Raw genomic sequence first — 19,094 nt, forward strand, 5'->3', positions numbered from 1 at the left:
AATGAATGTGATCCTATGTGGGCATCCTGGATGGTGAGGAAGATAGTTACACTACAAGGAAGTTTCAAATTCTGTGTCTGATTTCATTCCACTGTCTCAAGCACTGCTAGCAGTACTCACAGCTTTTAAATAGAAGAAACACATTTTTGCTGTATGTCTCTCAGGCTAGGCAACCAGAAGGGGATATTTTGGTTTATCTTTTAGTTGTCAGACTTGTACACAGGATATTTCATTACAAAAGCATTCATTATATATAAACATGTTTGGAATTATTAAGTCTTCAATAATACGGATCCAAGACATTATGTTGGGTAGTAAGAGAACTTGACAGATAACTCCTCATCTTTTTCCTGTATATGCTTGAATGAGACATACGCATAAGAAAGAGTTTGGCAATAGTTAAAAGAAGGGCTTTCTAATAGCTCAGCTGGGAAAAAATCCGCCTGCAATGTGGGAGACCTGGGTTCGATCCCTGGGTTGGGAAGATCCCCTGGAGAAGCGAACAACTACCCATTCCTGTATTCTGGCCAGGATAATTCCATGCACTGTATAGTCCATGGGGTTACAAAGAGCTGGACATGACTGAGTGACTTTCATTTTCAAAAGAATGACAGTTATTTTTTTAAGTCTTTATTTTTTTAATTGGAGGATAATTCCTTTACAAGGTTTTGTAGCTTTCTGCAGTACAACAATGTGATTCAGCCATAAGTGTATATATATATATATATATATCCCCTCCCTCTGATCTGCCCTCCCACTCCAATCACATCCCACCCCTCTAGGTTGTGATAGAGCATAGGACTGAGCTTCCTATGTTATTTTTAACTGAAGAACTAAAATTGACATATATAGTACGTGGAAAAGTTCCACACATCTTCAATAAAAGGTGAAGAATAATAATATTTATCATCTGTAGAATATTTACTATTCATTATGCTAAACTCACTAGACTCTGTGCTGAGTTCACTGAGCATTGTGGTGAATACCTTATATTTGTTTTGAATCTGTAATGCTGCATATAATATAATGTGTTTTCTTACTACTTCTTTAAACAACAGGCCAAAGAAGCATAGAAACGTTAAAAGGAAAAGAAAAAAAAAAAAACTTCTGTAAGATTAAACAGAAGTTAAGCTGTTTTAGGACAGCTGAAGAAGGGGTGAAAAATAAAGCTTTCAACCCTTTGCTGAAGCTGCTTCATTCCATGTTTCATCTTTGTCATTATCTCTGCAAACTCCTATTCCTCTCTCAAAACCCAGGTTTCCCCTGTATGCTTCCTCCAAATGATTACCTACCCTGTTCAAATATAATTTGTCACTGCATTGTGCTCTGAATTTAGCACTCTCTGCAATGCAGACACCCTGAGGGCATGAACTATAAAATTTAATTTTGTTTCTGGGACAGAGCATATTAGTGACAAATGTTTGTCGAGTGAATGAAGGCTTTTGGATAAATTAAGGGTATGTAATGGTCCTTTAAAAAATATGTCTGTTTTGCCTGGTTGAGAAAAGTGGGAGAAACAGTCCAAACAAAGGGATCATGGTTATACTTGAGGAAAACCACATTTGTTTAAGTGGCAAGCAACGTGTCATCTGATAAAACACATTTGTGGAAGTTCAAATTTGATGCACAGAATTGAACTTACTTATAGGACACCATACATACATATACTGTATTAACACAGAAGCAGATATGATAGAAAGGAGGTGAATACATATGTTGACACTGGTTCTCTTCACTTCTGGACATTCCAATTTAGCTCTCTTTTGTGAGAATTAGCGACCATCCCTGGTTTAAAAGTATATATTGAGACAAAGATGTGAGTGCAAGTAGTTTACTTTGGGGGGGCGATTCTGGGAAGTACACCTGAGGAAGTGGGAAAGCAAGACAGGAATGAAAGGAAAGCCCATACGTCTATAATAATGCGGTTACACTGTGGGTAACTGTGGAATGAATCTGGCGACCTACCTGAGGCTGGGGGCTATTAGCCGCCATGACTGTGTGTCTAGAAAATCCCACAGAATCAACTGAATATTATTGTCAGCAGTGAAGTTGGCTGATATAGAAAACTGATGGATTTCCTATGCATTTAGCACGATTTCTTCATAAAATATAATGGGAAAATGAATTCACAGATCTGTGCTAAAATATAAAAATATGTAAACAAATCTGTAAAATAATATACTTACCTGGTATTGGAGGAATGTATTAACATTTCCTGAAGGCCAAAAAATATTTGAGTAAACATCAGAACAAAAAAATGTACAGCTAAAGCTGGGTTAGTGAATAAAGACATAAATGTCATACACATGCATTCAATAAGAATGTATCTCCATTTGTAAAACTAGGTTTTGAATGGGATTGCCAAAGCCTAATGATAGGAAACTAAATTTTGATCACATTCTTCTGTGCTATTTAAATTTTTTAAAAAGCCATGTGTTTATGTATAAGTGACATAAGACCTTTAGAAAAGAATATATGTAATTTAGATAAAATTCACAGTTCTCTCTACAGATTCAGTTTCATAAGCTTTCTATATTTATGTTTAAGCTCGTACATATTATATACTAAAAGATGAAAACTACATTTCAGGCAGTCTTTCCAGCTCTCAGATTAATTATTATGAATTACCAATTGCTTTGGGGGACTGTTTGAGTTCCCTAGGAAGCAGACCCAGAGATTGAAATATGCAAACAGGATATTTATTGAGAAGTGTTTGTGAGATTAGCAGTTGTAGAAGGAAAGAGAAGGGAAGTGAGCAGAAGTGGACAGTTGGAGAAATCAGTCTAAGAAAAAGTTTCAGTGGACATCTAAGCATGGCACTAGAAAGTTCCCTTTTTTCTCTTGAACATAAAATCACACATTCCAGCAATACCTAGGAACTGTCATAAAGTCTGTTTCAATCATTTATATTACCTTCCGGGCACTGAAAGTAGCCCCTCTATAAAGCAGAATAAACGGAATAGTCTGAATAATAATAATAAATCAAATCTATTGAAGCTCTGGCTACAAAAATAAAGCAGAACTCCACTGTATATGTAGGGGCTTCCACTGTGGCTCAGAAGATAAAGAATCTGTTGGCAATGCAGGAGACCTGGGTTCGACCCCTCGGGCAGGAAGATCCCCTGGAGAACAGAATGGCAATCTACTCCAGTATTCTTGCCTGCAGAATTTCATGGACAGAAGACCTGCTGGGCTACAATCCACGGGGTCACATAGAGCTGGACCCGGCTGAGTGACTAGCATTTTCACTGTGTATGTGGACGAAGGACTCGTGGCATGTGACCCAAAGCAGAAAATACATCTATCCGTTGCTTTAATAAGTGCAAAAAACCCTGAAAGGTGGTGGTGTTAAAACTCATGAATTGTGTTCAATCTTTCCAAAACTTTCCTCCTGTTATTATATTCATAGATGCTTTATCACTACAGTTTCACCCTTTTGCCCCATAAAGACTAGAAAGTGATTATTTATCTATTTTCTGAACATAACTAATAGTGACCAGTGTTATTTGACCTCTCTTGAAGGTTGATTAATTTGTGCTGTTTGGCAGTGCAGGCAAATACAATTACTTTGGAATGAAATGTAAATACTTTAAAAAAAGAAAGAGAGTAACAATCAAATTCAATTTTCAGTGTCACTAGGAGGACGTTTATTTAAGTTCATGGAAATAACAAGACATAAGAAAATCTTTAACAGAGAGTACACCAAAAAACCTTCATTGGATTTCCCTGTCAGAGAGATAAAAATCAGTGGCCCCACAAGTGATGGAGACAATTCCTAAGGCATGAAAAACATATGTCCTAAAAAAATAGGGAAGAGTGTTGGGAGAATGTAATTTCCTTGAACATTCTGAGTGTTCTTACTTAGAAGGGAGGGAGTTTGGACAGAAGTTAGAATGTGGGCTCAGTATGTCTGGTGTTTGTTTATGAAATTCAAGGGACCAGTTCTCTTGACTCCTCCACATTTTAAAAAGAAGCTCTGCACTTGTGGGGAGGGAGGAAATGAGGAAGCAGTATGCTCAAAGCAGAGATTCAGCAGCAAGAGGAGGGACAGCAGACGGGGCGGGGGCAGGTGGAGATGACACAGGTGGGGCGATAGCAAGTGGTGTGGCAGGAGACCCGGCCACACACTGGGCGCAGGCAGCAGCTGGAGCCACAACAAGAGGGGCGGCAGCAGCTGGAGATGCGGGAGCAGGTGGGCTGGCAGCACACAGACTGGCAGCACCGGGGCCTGCAGCAGCTGGAGATGCAGCAGGTAGGCCTGCAGCAGCTGGACCCACAGCTGGAAACACAGCAGGAGGGGCGGCAGCAGCTAGAGATGCAGCAGGTGGGGCGAGAGCAGGTGGGCTGGCAGCACACAGGCTGGCAGCACTGGGGCCTGCAGCAGCTGGAGATGCAGCAGGTAGGCCTGCAGCAGCTGGAACCACAGCTGGAAACACAGCAGGAGGGGCGGTAGCAGCTAGAGATGCAGCAGGTGGGGCGAGGGCAGGTGGGCTGGCAGCAGACCGGGCGGCAGCAGCTGGACACACCACAGCTGGGGCGGCAGCAGGTGGTCCTGCAGCAGGTGGTCTGGCAGCAGCTGGGCTGGCAGCAGGTCTCCTGGCAGAGACTTCGGCCACAGCTCTGGTCAGAGCAGACGGAGCCACAACAGGAGCTGACCATGGTGTCAGAGGGTGGAGGATCTGGGTGAGTTTCCAGGAAAGTGAGTTTCTTGAGTCTGAGAGTCTTCTTGGTCCCCAGCCCCGTTTATATCCTGCTGAAGAGCTGCTACCATTACATCATTTCCTTGTTATTGTTTAACCCCCTAGGAAAATTGATCATTTAATTACATAATTGTGTGTTTCTCATGCAGTAGTCCAAAATGGAGAAAATAATACCTTTCCTTTTCCTGGTAAGCGCCTGTGTGTCCAATTGAAAGCCCTGTCCCAGTTCTTCCTTTTGGGTGTCACCTTTCTACTGGTTGGTTCATTGTCCTATACAGCTTTTATCATCTGACTCTAGTATCTTTTTTTTGGAATGTGATATTCCCTCCTATCACTGCTCTCTGAACTTCAGAGAGAAAAATTTCTTATATGGCTCATGTATATTTTGTTGTCAAGAGTGAGGGGAACAAGTGCTGGTCAGGTGAAACACTGGAAAGGAATTAGAAAGAAAGATGTTTGGGGGAGGATGTCCCAGAAATAATATGGATGAATGTGATCTTAAGTGTGCATCTTGGATGGTCAGGAAGATAGGTAGACTACAAGGAATTTTCAAATTCTGTGTCTGATTTCACACCATCTCAAGCACTTAGCAGTACTCACAGCTTTTAAATAGAAGAAACACATTTTTGCTGTATGCCTCCCAGGCTAAGCAACTAGAATGGGCTGTTTTGATTTATCTTTTAGTTGTCAGACATGTACACAGATATTTCATTATAAAAGCATTCATTAATTACAAAGAAGTTTGGCATTATTAAGCCTTCAAAACTATGGATCCAAGAATTCTGTTGGGTAGTAAGAGAACTTGACAGATAACTCCTCATCTTTTTCCTGTTGATGCTTGTATGAGACACATCCATAAGAACAATTTGGCAATAGTTAAATGAAGGGCTTCCCTGGTAGCTCAGCTGGAAAAGAATCCACCTGCAATGTGGGAGATCTGGGTTCAACCCTGGGTTGGGAAGATCCCCTGGAGAAGGGAAAGGCCCCCCATTCCAGTATTCTGACCTGGAGAATTCCATGGACTGGGTAGTCCATTGGGTTGCAAAGACCTGGACTCGAGTGAGTGACTTTCATTTTCAAAAGAATGACAGTTATTTTTTTAAGTCTTTATTTTTTAAATGGAGGATAATTCCTTTATAATATTGAGTAGGTTTCTGCAGTACAACAATGTGATTCAGCCATAAGTATATATATATGTCCCCTCCATCTGAGCCGCCCTCAAACCGCAATCCCATCCCACCCGCTAGGTTGTCATAGAGCACTGGACTGAGCTTCCTATGTTATTTTTAAATGAAGAACTAAAATCAACATATATAGTAAGTGGATAAGTTTCATATATCTTCAGTAAGGTGAGGAATAATGATATCTATCATTTGTAGAGTATTTACTGTGCATTATGCTAAATTTCTTGAAGAGAAATTTTTTTTCTTCAAGAAAATTAGAGATACCAATGGAACATTTCATGCAAAGATGGGCTCGATATAGGACAGAAATGGTATGGACCTAACAGAAGCAGAAGATATTAAGAAGAGGTGGCAAGAATACACAGAAGAACTGTACAGAAAAGATCTTTACCACCAAGATAATCACGATGGTATGATCACTAACCTAGAGCCAGACAACCTGGAATGTGAAGTCAAGTGGGCCTTAGACAGCATCACTACGAACAAAGCTAGTGCAGGTGATGGAATTCCAGTTGAGCTATTTCAAATCCTGAAAGATGATGCTGTGAAAGTGCTGCACTCAATATGCCAGCAAATTTGGAAAACTCAGCAGTTGCCACAGGACTGGAAAAGGTCAGTGTTCATTCCAATCCCAAAGAAGGGCAATGCCAAAGAATGCTCAAACTACTGCACAATTGCACTCATCTCACATGCTAGTAAAGTAATGCTCAGAATTCTCCAAGCCAGGCTTCAACAATACGTGAACCGTGAACTTCAGATGTTCAAGCTGGTTTTAGAAAAGGCAGAGGAACCAGAGATCAAATTGCCAACATCCACTGGATCATTGAAAAAGCAAGAGAGTTCCAGAAAAACGTCTATTTCTGCTTTATTGACTATGCCAAAGCCTTTGACTGTGTGGATCACAAAAAACTGGAAAATTCTGAAAGAGATGGGAATACTAGACCACCTGACCTGCCCCTTGAGAAACCTATATGCAGGTTAGAACTGGACAACAACAGTTAGAACTGGACATAGAACAACAGACTGGTTCCAGATAGGAAAAGGAGTATGTCAAGGCTGTATATTGTCACCCTGTTTATTTAACTTCTATGCAGAGTACATCATGAGAAACGCTGGGCTGGAAGAAGCACAAGCTGGAATCAAGATTGCCAGGAGAAATATCAATAACCTCAGATATGCAGATGACACCACTCTTATGGCAGAAAGTGAAGAGGAACTAAAAAGCCTCTTGATGAAAGTGAAAGTGGAAAGTGAAAAAGTTGGCTTAAAGCTCGACATTCAGAAAATGAAAATCATGGCATCTGGTCCCATCACTTCATGGGAAATAGATGGGGAAACAGTGGAAACAGTGTCAGACTTTATTTTGGGGGGCTCCAAAATCACTGCAGATGGTGATTGCAGCCATGAAATTAAAAGACACTTACTCCTTGGAAGGAAAGTTAAGACCAACCTAGATAGCATATTGAAAAGCAGAGACATTACTTTGCCAACAAAGGTCGGTCTAGTCAAGGCTATGGTTTTTCCAGTGGTCATGTATGGATGTGAGAGTTGGACTGTGAAGAAAGCTGAGCACCAAAGAATTGATGCTTTTGAACTGTGGTGTTGGAGAAGACTCTTGAGAGTCCCTTGGACTGCAAGGAGACCCAACCAGTCCATTCTGAAGCAGATCAGCCCTGGGTGTTCTTTGGAGGGACTGATGCTGAAGCTGAAACTCCAGTACTTTGGCCACCTCGTGCGAAGAGTTGAGTCATTGGAAAAGACTCTGATACTGGGAGGGATTGGGGGCAGGAGGAAAAGGGGACGACAGAGGATGAGATGGCTGGATGGCATTACCGACTCGATGGACGTGAGTTTGAATGAACTCCGGGAGTTGGTGATGGACAGGGAGGCCTGGCGTGCTGCGATTCATGGGGTCGCAGAGTCGGACACGACTGAGCGACTGAACTGAACTGAACTGATGCTAAATTTACCAGGCATTGTGCTGAGCTCACTGAGCATTGTGCTGAATATCTTATATTTGTTTTGAATCTTTACTACAGCATATAATATAGTGTATATTCTTACTCCTTCTTTAAGCAATAGTCCAAAGAAGCATAGAAACATTAAGAGGACCAAAAAAAAAAAAAAAATCTGTAAGATTAAACAGAAGTTAAGCTGTTTTAGGACAGCTGAGGAAGAGGTGGAAAATAAAGCTTGAAAGCCTTTGCTAAGCCGTTTCATCTTCTTGGAATGTTTTATAATTGTGGTTATCTTTGCAAACTACTATTTCTCTGTCCATACCCCAGGTTTCCCTGAATGCTTCCTCCCAATGATTAACTACCCTGTTCAAATACAATTTGTCTCTGCATTTTGCTCCGAATTTTGCACTCTCTGCTGTCCCACAGTTACTTTCTGTCATTCCACTACTGCTATGCAGACACCCTGAAGGCATGAACTATAAAATTTAATTTGGTTACTGGGATAGAGCATGTTAGCGACAAATGTTTGTCAAGTAAATGAAGGCTTTTGGATGACTTACGGGTAGATAATGGAACTTTAAAAATTATTACTCATTTGCCTGGTAGTGAAAAGTGGGAGAAACATTCCAAACAAAGGGATCATGGTTACACTTGAGGAAAACCACATTTGTTTATGTGGCAAACAGCGAGTCACCTGATAAAACACATTTGTGGAAGTTCAACTTTGATCCATAAAATGGAACTTACTTGTAGGATACCATGGATACATACACTGTATTAACACAGAAACAGATATGATAGAAAGGAGGTGAACACAAATGCTGAAACTAGTTCTCTTCACTTCCAGACAGCCCAGTTTAGCTCTCTTTTTTGAGAAGTCACCACCACCACTGGTTTAATATCAATCAACAAAAAAATTTGCTGAACATCCATTGTCTCTGTTTCAATTGCACCCAAAATAGATATTGAAACATAAATGTGAGTGCAAGTAGTTCACTCGGGGGGTGGGGTTGGGGATTCTGGGACATACACATGAGGAAATGAGAAAGCAAGGCGGGAATGAAAGAGAAACCCATAAGTCTGGGTGAATAATGCGGTTACCACTGTGGGTAACTGAGGAATGAATCCAGGGACATACCTGAGGCTGGGGCTATTCACTGCCATGACTATATGTCTAGAAAATCCCAAAGAAGCACCTGAATATTATTGTTAACAGTGAAGTTGACTGGCTTAAAACACTGATAGATTTCATATGCACTTAGGAATATTTCTTCATAAAATCTAATGGGAAACATGTATTCACAGTTCTCAACAATAAATATAAAATATATGTTAACAAGTCTGTAAAATAATATAATTTAATAATATAGGACCAGGTATTGGAGGAATGTATTAACATTTCCTGAAGGCAAAACAATAATATTTGAATAAACATCAGAAAAAAAATGTACAACTAAAGCTGGCTTTGTGAATAAAGACATAGATGTTATACAAATGCGTTCAATAAGAATGTATCTCCATTTGTAAAAATTGGTTTTGAATGGGATTGGCAAAGACTAAATGATGAGCAACTCATTTTGATCACATTCTTTTGTGTTATTCAGTTTTTTTTAGAAGCATGTGTTTGTGTATAAGTGACATAAAATCCTTAGAAAAGAATAAATGTACTTTAGATAGAATTCACAGTCCTTTCTACAGATTCATTTCCATAAGGTTTCTCAGATTGTGATTAAGCTTCTACTTACTGTAAACCTAAAGATGAAAACTACATTTCAGTCAGTCTTTCCAAGTCTTAAATTAACTACTGTGAATTACAAATTGCTTTTGGGGACTGTTTGAGTTTCCTAGGAAGCAGACGCAGATATGAAAATTAGCAAACAAGATATTTATCGAGAAGTATATTTGGGATTAGTACTTCTAGGAGGAAAGGGAAGGGAAGTGAGCAAAAGTGGACAGTTGGAGAAATCAAGCTGGGATAGAGTTTCAGTGGACATCTAAGCATGGCACTGGAAAGGTCCTTTTTACTGTTCGACATAAACTCACAGTCACCTAGGAACTGTCACCAGGTCTGTTTCACTCATTTATATCACCTGCCTGGCACTGAAGGTAGCCCCACCATAAGGCAGAATTATCTGAATATTCTGAATAATAATAATAATAATAAAACAAATCTACTGAAGCTCTGGCTACCAGAATAAAGGAACTCCACTGTATACATGTAGGGGCTTCCATGGTGGCTCAGAAGATTAAGAATCTGCCCACAGTGCAGGAGACCTGGGTTCAATTCCTGGGGCAGAAAGATCCCCTGGAGAACGGAATGGCAACCCACTCCAGTATTCTTGCCTGCAGAATTCCGTGGACAGAGGAGCCTGGTGGGCTACAATCCACAGAGTCACATAGAGTTGGAGACGGCTGAGTGTCTAACATTTTCACTGTGTATGTGGAGGAAGGACTCATTGCATGTGACCCGAAGTAGAAAATGCATAGACTTAACTAAACTATCTATGCTATGCTTTTATAGGTGAAAAACCCCTGAAAGCTAGTGTTGTTAAAAATCATGAATTGTGTTCAATCTTTCCAAATCTTTCCTCCTGTTATTATATTCATAGATGCTCTATCACTTCAGTTTCACCCCTTTCCCCCATAAGGACTAGAAAATGACTGATATACCTACTTCCTTGACATGACTAGGCAGCGGTCAATGTCATTTGACCTCTCTTGAAGGTTGATTATTTATGCTGTTTGGCAGGTGCAAGCAAAATTCAATTACTTTGGATCAATATGTAAATGCTTTAAAAAACGAAACAGCGCAACAATCAGATTCAATTTTCAGTGCCAGTAGGAAGACGTTTATTTAGGTTCATGGAAATAAGACACTAGAAAATCTTTGCCAAAGAGTACAGCAAAAAAATCTTCATTGGATTTCATATCAGAGAGATAAAAATCAAGTGGCCTCACTAGTGATGGAGACAAATTCCCTAAGCATGAAAGAACAGATGTCCTGAAGAAATAGGGAAGAGTGTTGGGAGATTGTAATTTTTGGGTAGATCCTGAGTGATTTCATTTAGAAGTGGGGGAGTTTGGAGAGAAGTTAGATCGAGGGCTCAGTCTGTCTGGTGTTTGCTTATGAAATTCAATGGACCGATTCTCTTGAACCCTCCACATTTTAAAAAGAAGCTCTGCAACTGTGGGGAGGGAGGAAATGAGGAAGCAGTATGTTCAAAGCAGATTCAGCAGCAAGAGGAGGGACAGCACACGGGGTGGGGGCAGGTGGAGATGACACAGGTGGGGCGATAGCAAGTGGTGTGGCAGGAGACCCGGCCACACACTGGGCGCAGGCAGCAGCTCGGGCGGCAGCAGCTGGAGCCACAGGAGCTGGAGCCACAGCATGAGGGGCAGCAGCAGCTGGAGATGTGGGAGCAGGTGGGCTGGCAGCACACAGGCTGGCAGCACTGGGGCCTGCAGCTGGAGATGCAGCAGGTAGGCCTGCAGCAGCTGGAACCACAGCTGGAAACACAGCAGGAGGGGCGGTAGCAGCTAGAGATGCAGCAGGTGGGGCGAGGGCAGGTGGGCTGGCAGCAGACCGGGTGGCAGCAGCTGGACACACCACAGCTGGGGCGGCAGCAGGTGGTCCTGCAGCAGGTGGTCTGGCAGCAGATGGGGCGGCAACAGGTCTCCTGGCAGAGACTTTGGCCACAGCTCTGGTCAGAGCAGACGGAGCCACAACAGGAGCTGACCATGGTGTCAGAGGGTGGAAGTCTGGGTGAGTTTCCAGGAAAGTGAGCTTCTTGAGTCTGAGAGTCTTCTCAGCCCACAGCCCCCTTTATATGCTGCAGAAGAGCTGCTATCATTATATCATTATTTCCTTTTTATTGTTTACCCTCTTAGGAAAATTGATCATTTAATTACATAATTATGTGTTTCTTATTCAGTATTCAAAAATGGAGAAAATAATACCTTTCCTTTTCCTGGTAAGCGCCTGTGTGTCCAATTGAAAGCCCTGTCCTAGTTCTTCCGTCGTGGGTGTCATCTTTACTCCTGGTGGGTTCAACGCTTACAAAGCATTAGTCATATGACTCCAACACTTATTTTTTGAGTGTGATCTTCTCTCCTATCACTGCTCTCTGAACTTCAGAGAGAAAAAGTTTCTTATACGGCTCATGTATATTTTTTTCTCAAAGGTGAGGGGAACAAGTGCTGGTGAGGTTAAACACTGGAAACGAATTAGAAAACAAGCTGTTTGGAGGGAGGATGTCCCACAAATAATATGGATGAATGTGATCCTCTGTGGGCCTCTTGGATGGTCAGGAAGATAGACCATGAGGAAGTTAACGAATTCTGCCTCTGATTTCACTCCAGGGTCTCAAGCACTTAGCAGTACTCACAGCTTTTAAATAGAAGAAACACATTTTTGCTCTATGCCTCCCAAGTTAGGTAACCAGAATGGGATATTTTGGTTTATCTTTTAGTTGTCAGTCATGTACACAGGAGATTTCATTACAAAAGCATTCGTTATATATAAAAATGTTTGGAATTAATAAGGCTTCAACTGAGCGAAGACATTCTGTTGGGTAGTAAGAGAACTTGACATGTAACTCCTCATCTTCCTCCTGTAGATGCTTGAATGAGACACATGCCTAAGAAACAGTTTGGAAATAGGTAAAAGAAGGGCTTCCCTGATAGCTCAGCTGGGAAAGAATCCACCTGCAATGTGGGAGATCTGGGTTTGATCCCTAGGTTGGGAAGATCCCTGGGAGAAGGGAATGGCCACCCATTCCAGTATTTTGACCTGGAGAATTCCATGGACTGTATAGTCCATTGGGTCGCAACAAGCTAGACACAAATGTGAAAGTTTCATTTTCAAAATAATGGCAGTTATTTTTTAAGTCTTATTTTTTAGATGGAGGATAATTCCTTTACAAGGTTGTGTAGCTTTCTGCAGTACAACAATGTGATTCAGCCTTAACTGTATATAATCCTTTCCCTCTGATCTGCCCTCCCACCCCAATCCCGTTTCACCCCTCTAGGTTGTCTTAGAGCACCAGACTGAGCTTCCTATGCTATTTTTAAATGAAAAACTAAAATCAACATATATAGTATGTGGATAAGTTTCATACATCTTCAATAAAAGGTGAGGAATAATGATATTTATCATTTGCAGAGTATTTACTGTGCATTATGCTAAATTTCAGAGGAGGCAATGGCACCCCACTCCAGTACTCTTGCCTGGAAAGATCCCATGGATGGAGGAGCCTGGTAGGCTGCAGTCCATGGGGTAGCGAAGAGTCGGACACAACTGAGCAACTTCCCTTTCACTTTTCACTTTCATACATTGAAGAAGGAAATGGCAACCCACTCCAGTGTTCTTGCCTGGAGAATCCCAGGGACAGGGGAGCCTGGTGGGCTGCCGTCTATGGGGTCGCACAGAGTCGGACAAGACTGAAGTGACTTAGCAGCAGCAGCAGCAGCAGCATGCTAAATTTACCAGGCATTGTGCTGAGTTCACTGAGCATTGTGGTGAATATCTTTTATTTGTATTGAATCTTTAATGCAGCTATAATGTAGTATGTACTCTTACTACTTCTTTAAGCAATAGGCCAAAGAAGCATAGAAACATTAAGAGGAAAAAAATATTCTGTAAGATTAAACAGAAGTTAAGCTGTTTTAAGACAGCTGAGGAAGAGGTGGAAAATAAAGCTTGCAAGCCTTTGCTGAAGCCATTTCATCTTCTTGGAATGTTTTATATTTGTGGTTATCTTTGCAAACTACTATTCCTCTCTCAAAACCCCGGGTTTCCCCTGAATGCTTCCTCCCAATGATTAACTACCCTGTTTAAATATAATTTGTCCCTGCACTGTGCTCTGAATTTTGCACTCTCTGCTGTCCCACAGTTACTTTCTGTCATTCCACTATTGCGATGCAGACACCCTGAAGGCATGAACTATAAAATTTAATTTTGTTACTGAGACGAGCACATTAGTGACAAATGTGTGTCGAGTGAATGAAGGCTTTGGGGTGACTTAAGGGTATGTCATGTTCCTTTAAAAAATATGTCTGTTTGCCTGGTTGAGAAAAGTGGGAGAAACATTCCAAACAAAGGGATCATGGTTACACTTGAGGAAAACCACCTTTGTTTATGTGAAAAGCAACATGTCACTTGATAAAACACATTTATGGAAGTTCAAACTTGATGCATAGAATGGAACTTACTTATAGGACACCATGGATACATGTGGTATAGTAACACAGAAACAGATATGATAGAAAGAAGGTGAACACAAGTGTTGACACTTCTCTGCACTTCCAGATATCACAATTTAGATCTCTTTTGTGAGAATTAACCACCATCACTGATTTAATATCAATCAGCTAAAAATATTTGCTGAACATCTATTGTTTTTATTTGAATCTCACCCAAAGTTGATATTGAGGCAAAGATGTGAGTGCAGGTAGTTCACTTTGCGGAGCGATTCTGGGAAGTACAGATGAGGAAGTGGAAACGAAGGCAGGAAAGAAAGAAAAACCTAAACGTCTGAGTTAATAATGCGGTTACCACTGTGGGTAACTGGGGAATGAATCTGGGGACATCCTGAGGCTGGGGCTCTTAGTTGCCGTGATTGTACATCAGAAAATCCCACAGAATCAACTGAATATTATTGTTAACAGTGAATTTGGCTGATATAGAAAACTTATGGATTTCCCATGCATTTAGCAAGATTTCTTCATAACATGTAGTGGGAAAAATGAATTCACAGATCTGTGCAATAAATATAAAAAATATGTAGAGAAATCTGTGAAATAATATACTTATCTCGTATTGGAGGAATGTGTTCACATTTCCTGAAGGCCAAAAAATAATATTGAACAAACATCAGAACAAAAAAATGTACAGCTAAAGCTGGGTTAATGAGTAAAGACATAAATGTCATACAAATGCATCCAATAAGAATGTATGTTTGTGAAAATAGGCTTTGAATGGGATTGGCAAAGACCAACAACAGGAAACTCACTTTTGAACACATTCTTTTATGTTATTTAAATTTTTTTAACTAAAGCTGATATTGGTGTATAAGTGACATAAAATCCTTAGAAAAGAATATGTGTACTTTAGATAAAATTCACAATTCTTTCTACAGATTCAGTTCCATAAGTTTTCCAAGTTTATGTTTAAGCTCCAACTTATTATACACTAAAAAATGAAAACTACATTTCAGTCAGTCTATCCAGCTCTCAAATTAACTGTTGTGAATTACAAATTGCTTTTGGGAACTGTATGAGTTCCCTAGGAAGCAGACCCAGAGATGAAAAATAGCAAACAGGATGTTTATTGAGAAGTGTTCTTGGATTAGCACTTCTAGAAGGAAAGGGAAGGGAAATGAGCAGAAGTGGACAGTTGGAGAAATCAAGCTGGGATAGAGTTTCAGTGGACATCTAAGCATGGCACTGGAAGGGTCCCTTCTTCGTCTTGGACCTAAACTCACAGTCACCAGCAATACCGAGGAACTGTCATCACGTCTGTTTCGTGGCTTTATACCACCTGCCTGGCACTGAAGGTAGCCCCCCTATAAGGCAGAATAAACTGAATATTCTGAATAATTATAATAAAACAAATCTACTGAAGCTCTGGCTACAAAAATAAAACAGAACTCTAGTGAATATGCAGGGGCTTCCATGGGGACTCAGAAGATAAAGAATCTGCCCGCAATGCAGGAGACTGGGGTTTGGTCCTTGGGGCAGAAATATCCACGGAGAATGGAATGGCAACCCACTCCAGTATTCTTGCCTGCAGAATTCCGTGGACAGAGCAAGCTGGTGGGCTACAATCTTTGCGGTCGCATAGAGTTGGACACAGCTGAGTGACTAACATTTTCACTGTGTGAGTGGATGAAGGACTCATTGCATGCGACCCTAAGAAGAAAATGCATAGACTTTTACTAAACTATCTATGTGATGCTTTTATAGGTGAAAAAACCCTGAAAGGTGGTGTTGTTAAAAATCATGAATTGTGTTCAATCTCCAAATCTTTTCTCCTGTAATTATGTTCATAGATGCCCTATCACTTCAATTTCACCCCTTTCCCCCATGAAGACTAGAAAATGATTAATTTATCTACTTTGTAGACATAACTAAGAAGTGATCAGTGTCTTTTGACCTCTCTTGAAGGTCGATTAATGTGTGTTGTTTGGAAGGTGCAGGCAAAATACAATTATTTGGATCAAAATATGAATCCTTACAAAAAAGAAAGAGAGTAACAATCAGATTCAATTCTCAGTACTGGTAGGAGGAGGTTTATTTTGGTTCATGGAAATAAGAAGACATAAGAAAGTCTTTAACAAAGAGTACTCAAAGAAATCTTTATTGGAATTCCATGTTAAATAAAAATCAGTGGCCCCAAAAGTGATGGAGACAAATTCCTTAAGTATGAAAAATAGATGTGCTGAAGAAAAAGGGAGGAGTGTTGGGAGATTGTAATTTCCTACGAGATTCCGAGTGATCTAATTTAGAAAGGAAGGGAGTTTGGACAGAAGTTAGAACGTGGGCTTGGTATGTCTGGTGTTTGCCAATGAAATTCAAGGGACCAGTTCTCTTGAACCCTCCAATTTTAAAAAGAAGCTCTGCAACTGTGGGGAGGGAGGAAATGAGGAAGCAGTATGTTCAAAGCAGAGATTCAGCAGCAAGAGGAGGGACAGCAGACGGGGCGGGGGCAGGTGGAGATGACACAGGTGGGGCGATAGCAAGTGGTGTGGCAGGAGACCCGGCCACACACTGGGCGCAGGCAGCAGCTGGAGCCACAGCAAGAGGGGCGGCAGCAGCTGGAGATGCGGGAGCAGGTGGGCTGGCAGCACACAGACTGGCAGCACCGGGGCCTGCAGCAGCTGGAGATGCAGCAGGTAGGCCTGCAGCAGCTGGACCCACAGCTGGAAACACAGCAGGAGGGGCGGCAGCAGCTAGAGATGCAGCAGGCGGGGCGAGAGCAGGTGGGCTGGCAGCACACAGGCTGGCAGCACCGGGGCCTGCAGCAGCTGGAGATGCAGCAGGTAGGCCTGCAGGAGCTGGAACCACAGCTGGAAACACAGCAGGAGGGGCGGCAGCAGCTAGAAATGCAGCAGGTGGGGCGAGGGCAGGTGGGCTGGCAGCAGACCGGGCGGCAGCAGCTGGACACACCACAGCTGGGGCGGCAGCAGGTGGTCCTGCAGCAGGTGATCTGGCAGCAGCTGGGCTGGCAGCAGGTCTCCTGGCAGAGACTTCGGCCACAGCTCTGGTCAGAGCAGACGGAGCCACAACAGGAGCTGACCATGGTGTCAGAGGGTGGAAGTTCTGGGTGAGTTTCCAGGAAAGTGAGCTTCTTGAGTCTGAGAGTCGCCTTGGCCCACAGCCCCCTTTATATCCTGCTGAAGAGCTGCTATCATGACATCATTATTTCCTGGTTATTGTTTACCCTCTTAGGAAAATTGATCATTTGATTACATAATTTGTGTTTATCCTGCAGTATTCCAATTTGGAGAAAATAACAGTTTTCCTTTTTCTGATATGTTCTTGTGTGTCCGATTTAAAGATCTATCCCAATACTTCCTTAGTGGGTGTCAGTTGTGCTCCTGGTGTATTCAATGTCTTAACAAAGCATTAGTCATGTGGCTCTGAAATTGTCTTTGAGTGTGATATTTTCTCATATCACTGCTGTCTGAACATCAGAGAGAAAAAGTTTCTTATATGGCTCATGTATATTTTATTGTCAAGGGTGAGGGGGAAATGTGCTGATAAGGTGAAGCACTGGAAAGGAAATAGAAAGAAAGATGTTTGTGGAGACTTGTCCTGCAAATAATAGGGATGATTGTGATACTCTGTAGGCATTTTGATGGTCAGGAAGATAGCTAGACCACAAGGAAGTTTCAAATTCTGTATCTGTTTGGGCTCTACTGTCAGAAGCACTTAGCTATAGTCACAGCTTTTAAGTAGAAGAAACACATTTTTACTGTGTCTCCCAGGCTAGGCAACATGAATGGAATGTTTTGATTTATCTTTAATTTGTTAGACTTGTACACAGGATATTTCATTACAAAAGCATTCATTATATATAAACATGCTTGGAATTATTAAGTCTTCAAAAATATGGATCCAGGACATTCTATTGGGTAGTAAGAGAACTTGACAGGTAACGCCTCATCTTTTTCCTATAGATACTTGAATGAGTCACATGCATAAGAAACAGTTTGGCAATTGCTAAAAGAAGGGCTTCCCCGATAGCTCAGCTGGGAAAGAATCTGCCTACAATGTCAGAGACCTGGGTTCGATCCCTGGCTTGGGAAGATCCCCTGAAGAAGGGAACAGCTACCCATTGCAGTATTGTGATGTAGAGAATTCCATGGACTGTATTGTCAATGGGGTTACAAAGAGCTGGACACGACTGAGCGACTTTCATTTTCAAAAGAATGACAGTTATTATTTTAAGTCTCTTTTTTAAATTGGAGGATAATTCTCTTACAAGGTTGTGTAGCTTTCTGCAGTACAACAATATGATTCAGCCATAAGTATATATATGTCCCCTCCCTCTGATCTGCCCTCCACCCCAATCACATCCCACCAATAGAATGATGTCTATTAGGTTGTCATAGAGCACCAGACTGAGCTTCCTGTGTTATTTTGACTAAAGAACTAAAATCAGCATATGTAGTATGGGATATGTTCCATACATCTTCAATAAAATCTGAGGAATAATGATATTTATCATTTGTATTTACTATGCATTATGCTAAATTCACTAGGCATTATGCTGAGTTCACTAAGCATTGTGCTGAATATCTTATATTTGTTTTGAATCTTAATACAGCATATAACACAGTGCATATTCTTAATACTTCTTTAAGCAATAAGCCAAAGAAGCATAGAACTGTTGAGGGAAAAAAAAAAAGAAAACTTATATAAGATTAAACAGAAGTTAAGCTGTTTTAGGACAGCTGAGGAAGAGGTGGAAATAAAGCTCGCATGCCTTTGCTGAAGCTGTTTCATCTTCCTGGAATGTTTCATTTTTGTCATTATCTTTGCAAACTACTATTCCTCTATCAATACCCCAGGTTTCCCCTGAATGCTTCCTCTCAATGATTAACTACCCTGTTCAAATACAATTTGTCCCTGCATTGTGCTCTGAATTTTGCACTCTCTGCTGTACTACAGTTACTTTCTGTCATTTCACTTCTGTGATGCAGACACCCTGAAGGCATGAACTAATAAAATTTAATTTTGTTACTGAGACA

The 19,094-nt window shown here is 41.2% G+C and overlaps 3 protein-coding genes across 3 annotated transcripts; all 3 read right to left on the reverse strand.

Annotated features, from left to right (window-relative positions):
• Positions 1-4,023: 4,023 nt before the first annotated feature.
• Positions 4,024-4,727, reverse strand: LOC133231610 (keratin-associated protein 4-7-like). The gene has a single exon (XM_061389972.1). It carries the CDS (start codon positions 4,657-4,659, stop codon positions 4,030-4,032), a length of 630 nt encoding a protein of 209 aa, XP_061245956.1. The 5' UTR covers positions 4,660-4,727; the 3' UTR covers positions 4,024-4,029.
• A 6,345-nt stretch (positions 4,728-11,072) lies between these two features.
• LOC133231611 (keratin-associated protein 4-7-like) lies at positions 11,073-11,625 on the reverse strand. The gene has a single exon (XM_061389973.1). It carries the CDS (start codon positions 11,580-11,582, stop codon positions 11,073-11,075), a length of 510 nt encoding a protein of 169 aa, XP_061245957.1. The 5' UTR covers positions 11,583-11,625.
• Positions 11,626-16,495: 4,870 nt separating this feature from the next.
• LOC133231612 (keratin-associated protein 4-7-like) lies at positions 16,496-17,208 on the reverse strand. The gene has a single exon (XM_061389974.1). It carries the CDS (start codon positions 17,138-17,140, stop codon positions 16,511-16,513), a length of 630 nt encoding a protein of 209 aa, XP_061245958.1. The 5' UTR covers positions 17,141-17,208; the 3' UTR covers positions 16,496-16,510.
• Between the last annotated feature and the right edge of the window lie 1,886 nt (positions 17,209-19,094).

Source organism: Bos javanicus, chromosome 19 (genome assembly GCF_032452875.1).
Source record: "Bos javanicus breed banteng chromosome 19, ARS-OSU_banteng_1.0, whole genome shotgun sequence".
NCBI lineage: Eukaryota > Metazoa > Chordata > Mammalia > Artiodactyla > Bovidae > Bos > Bos javanicus.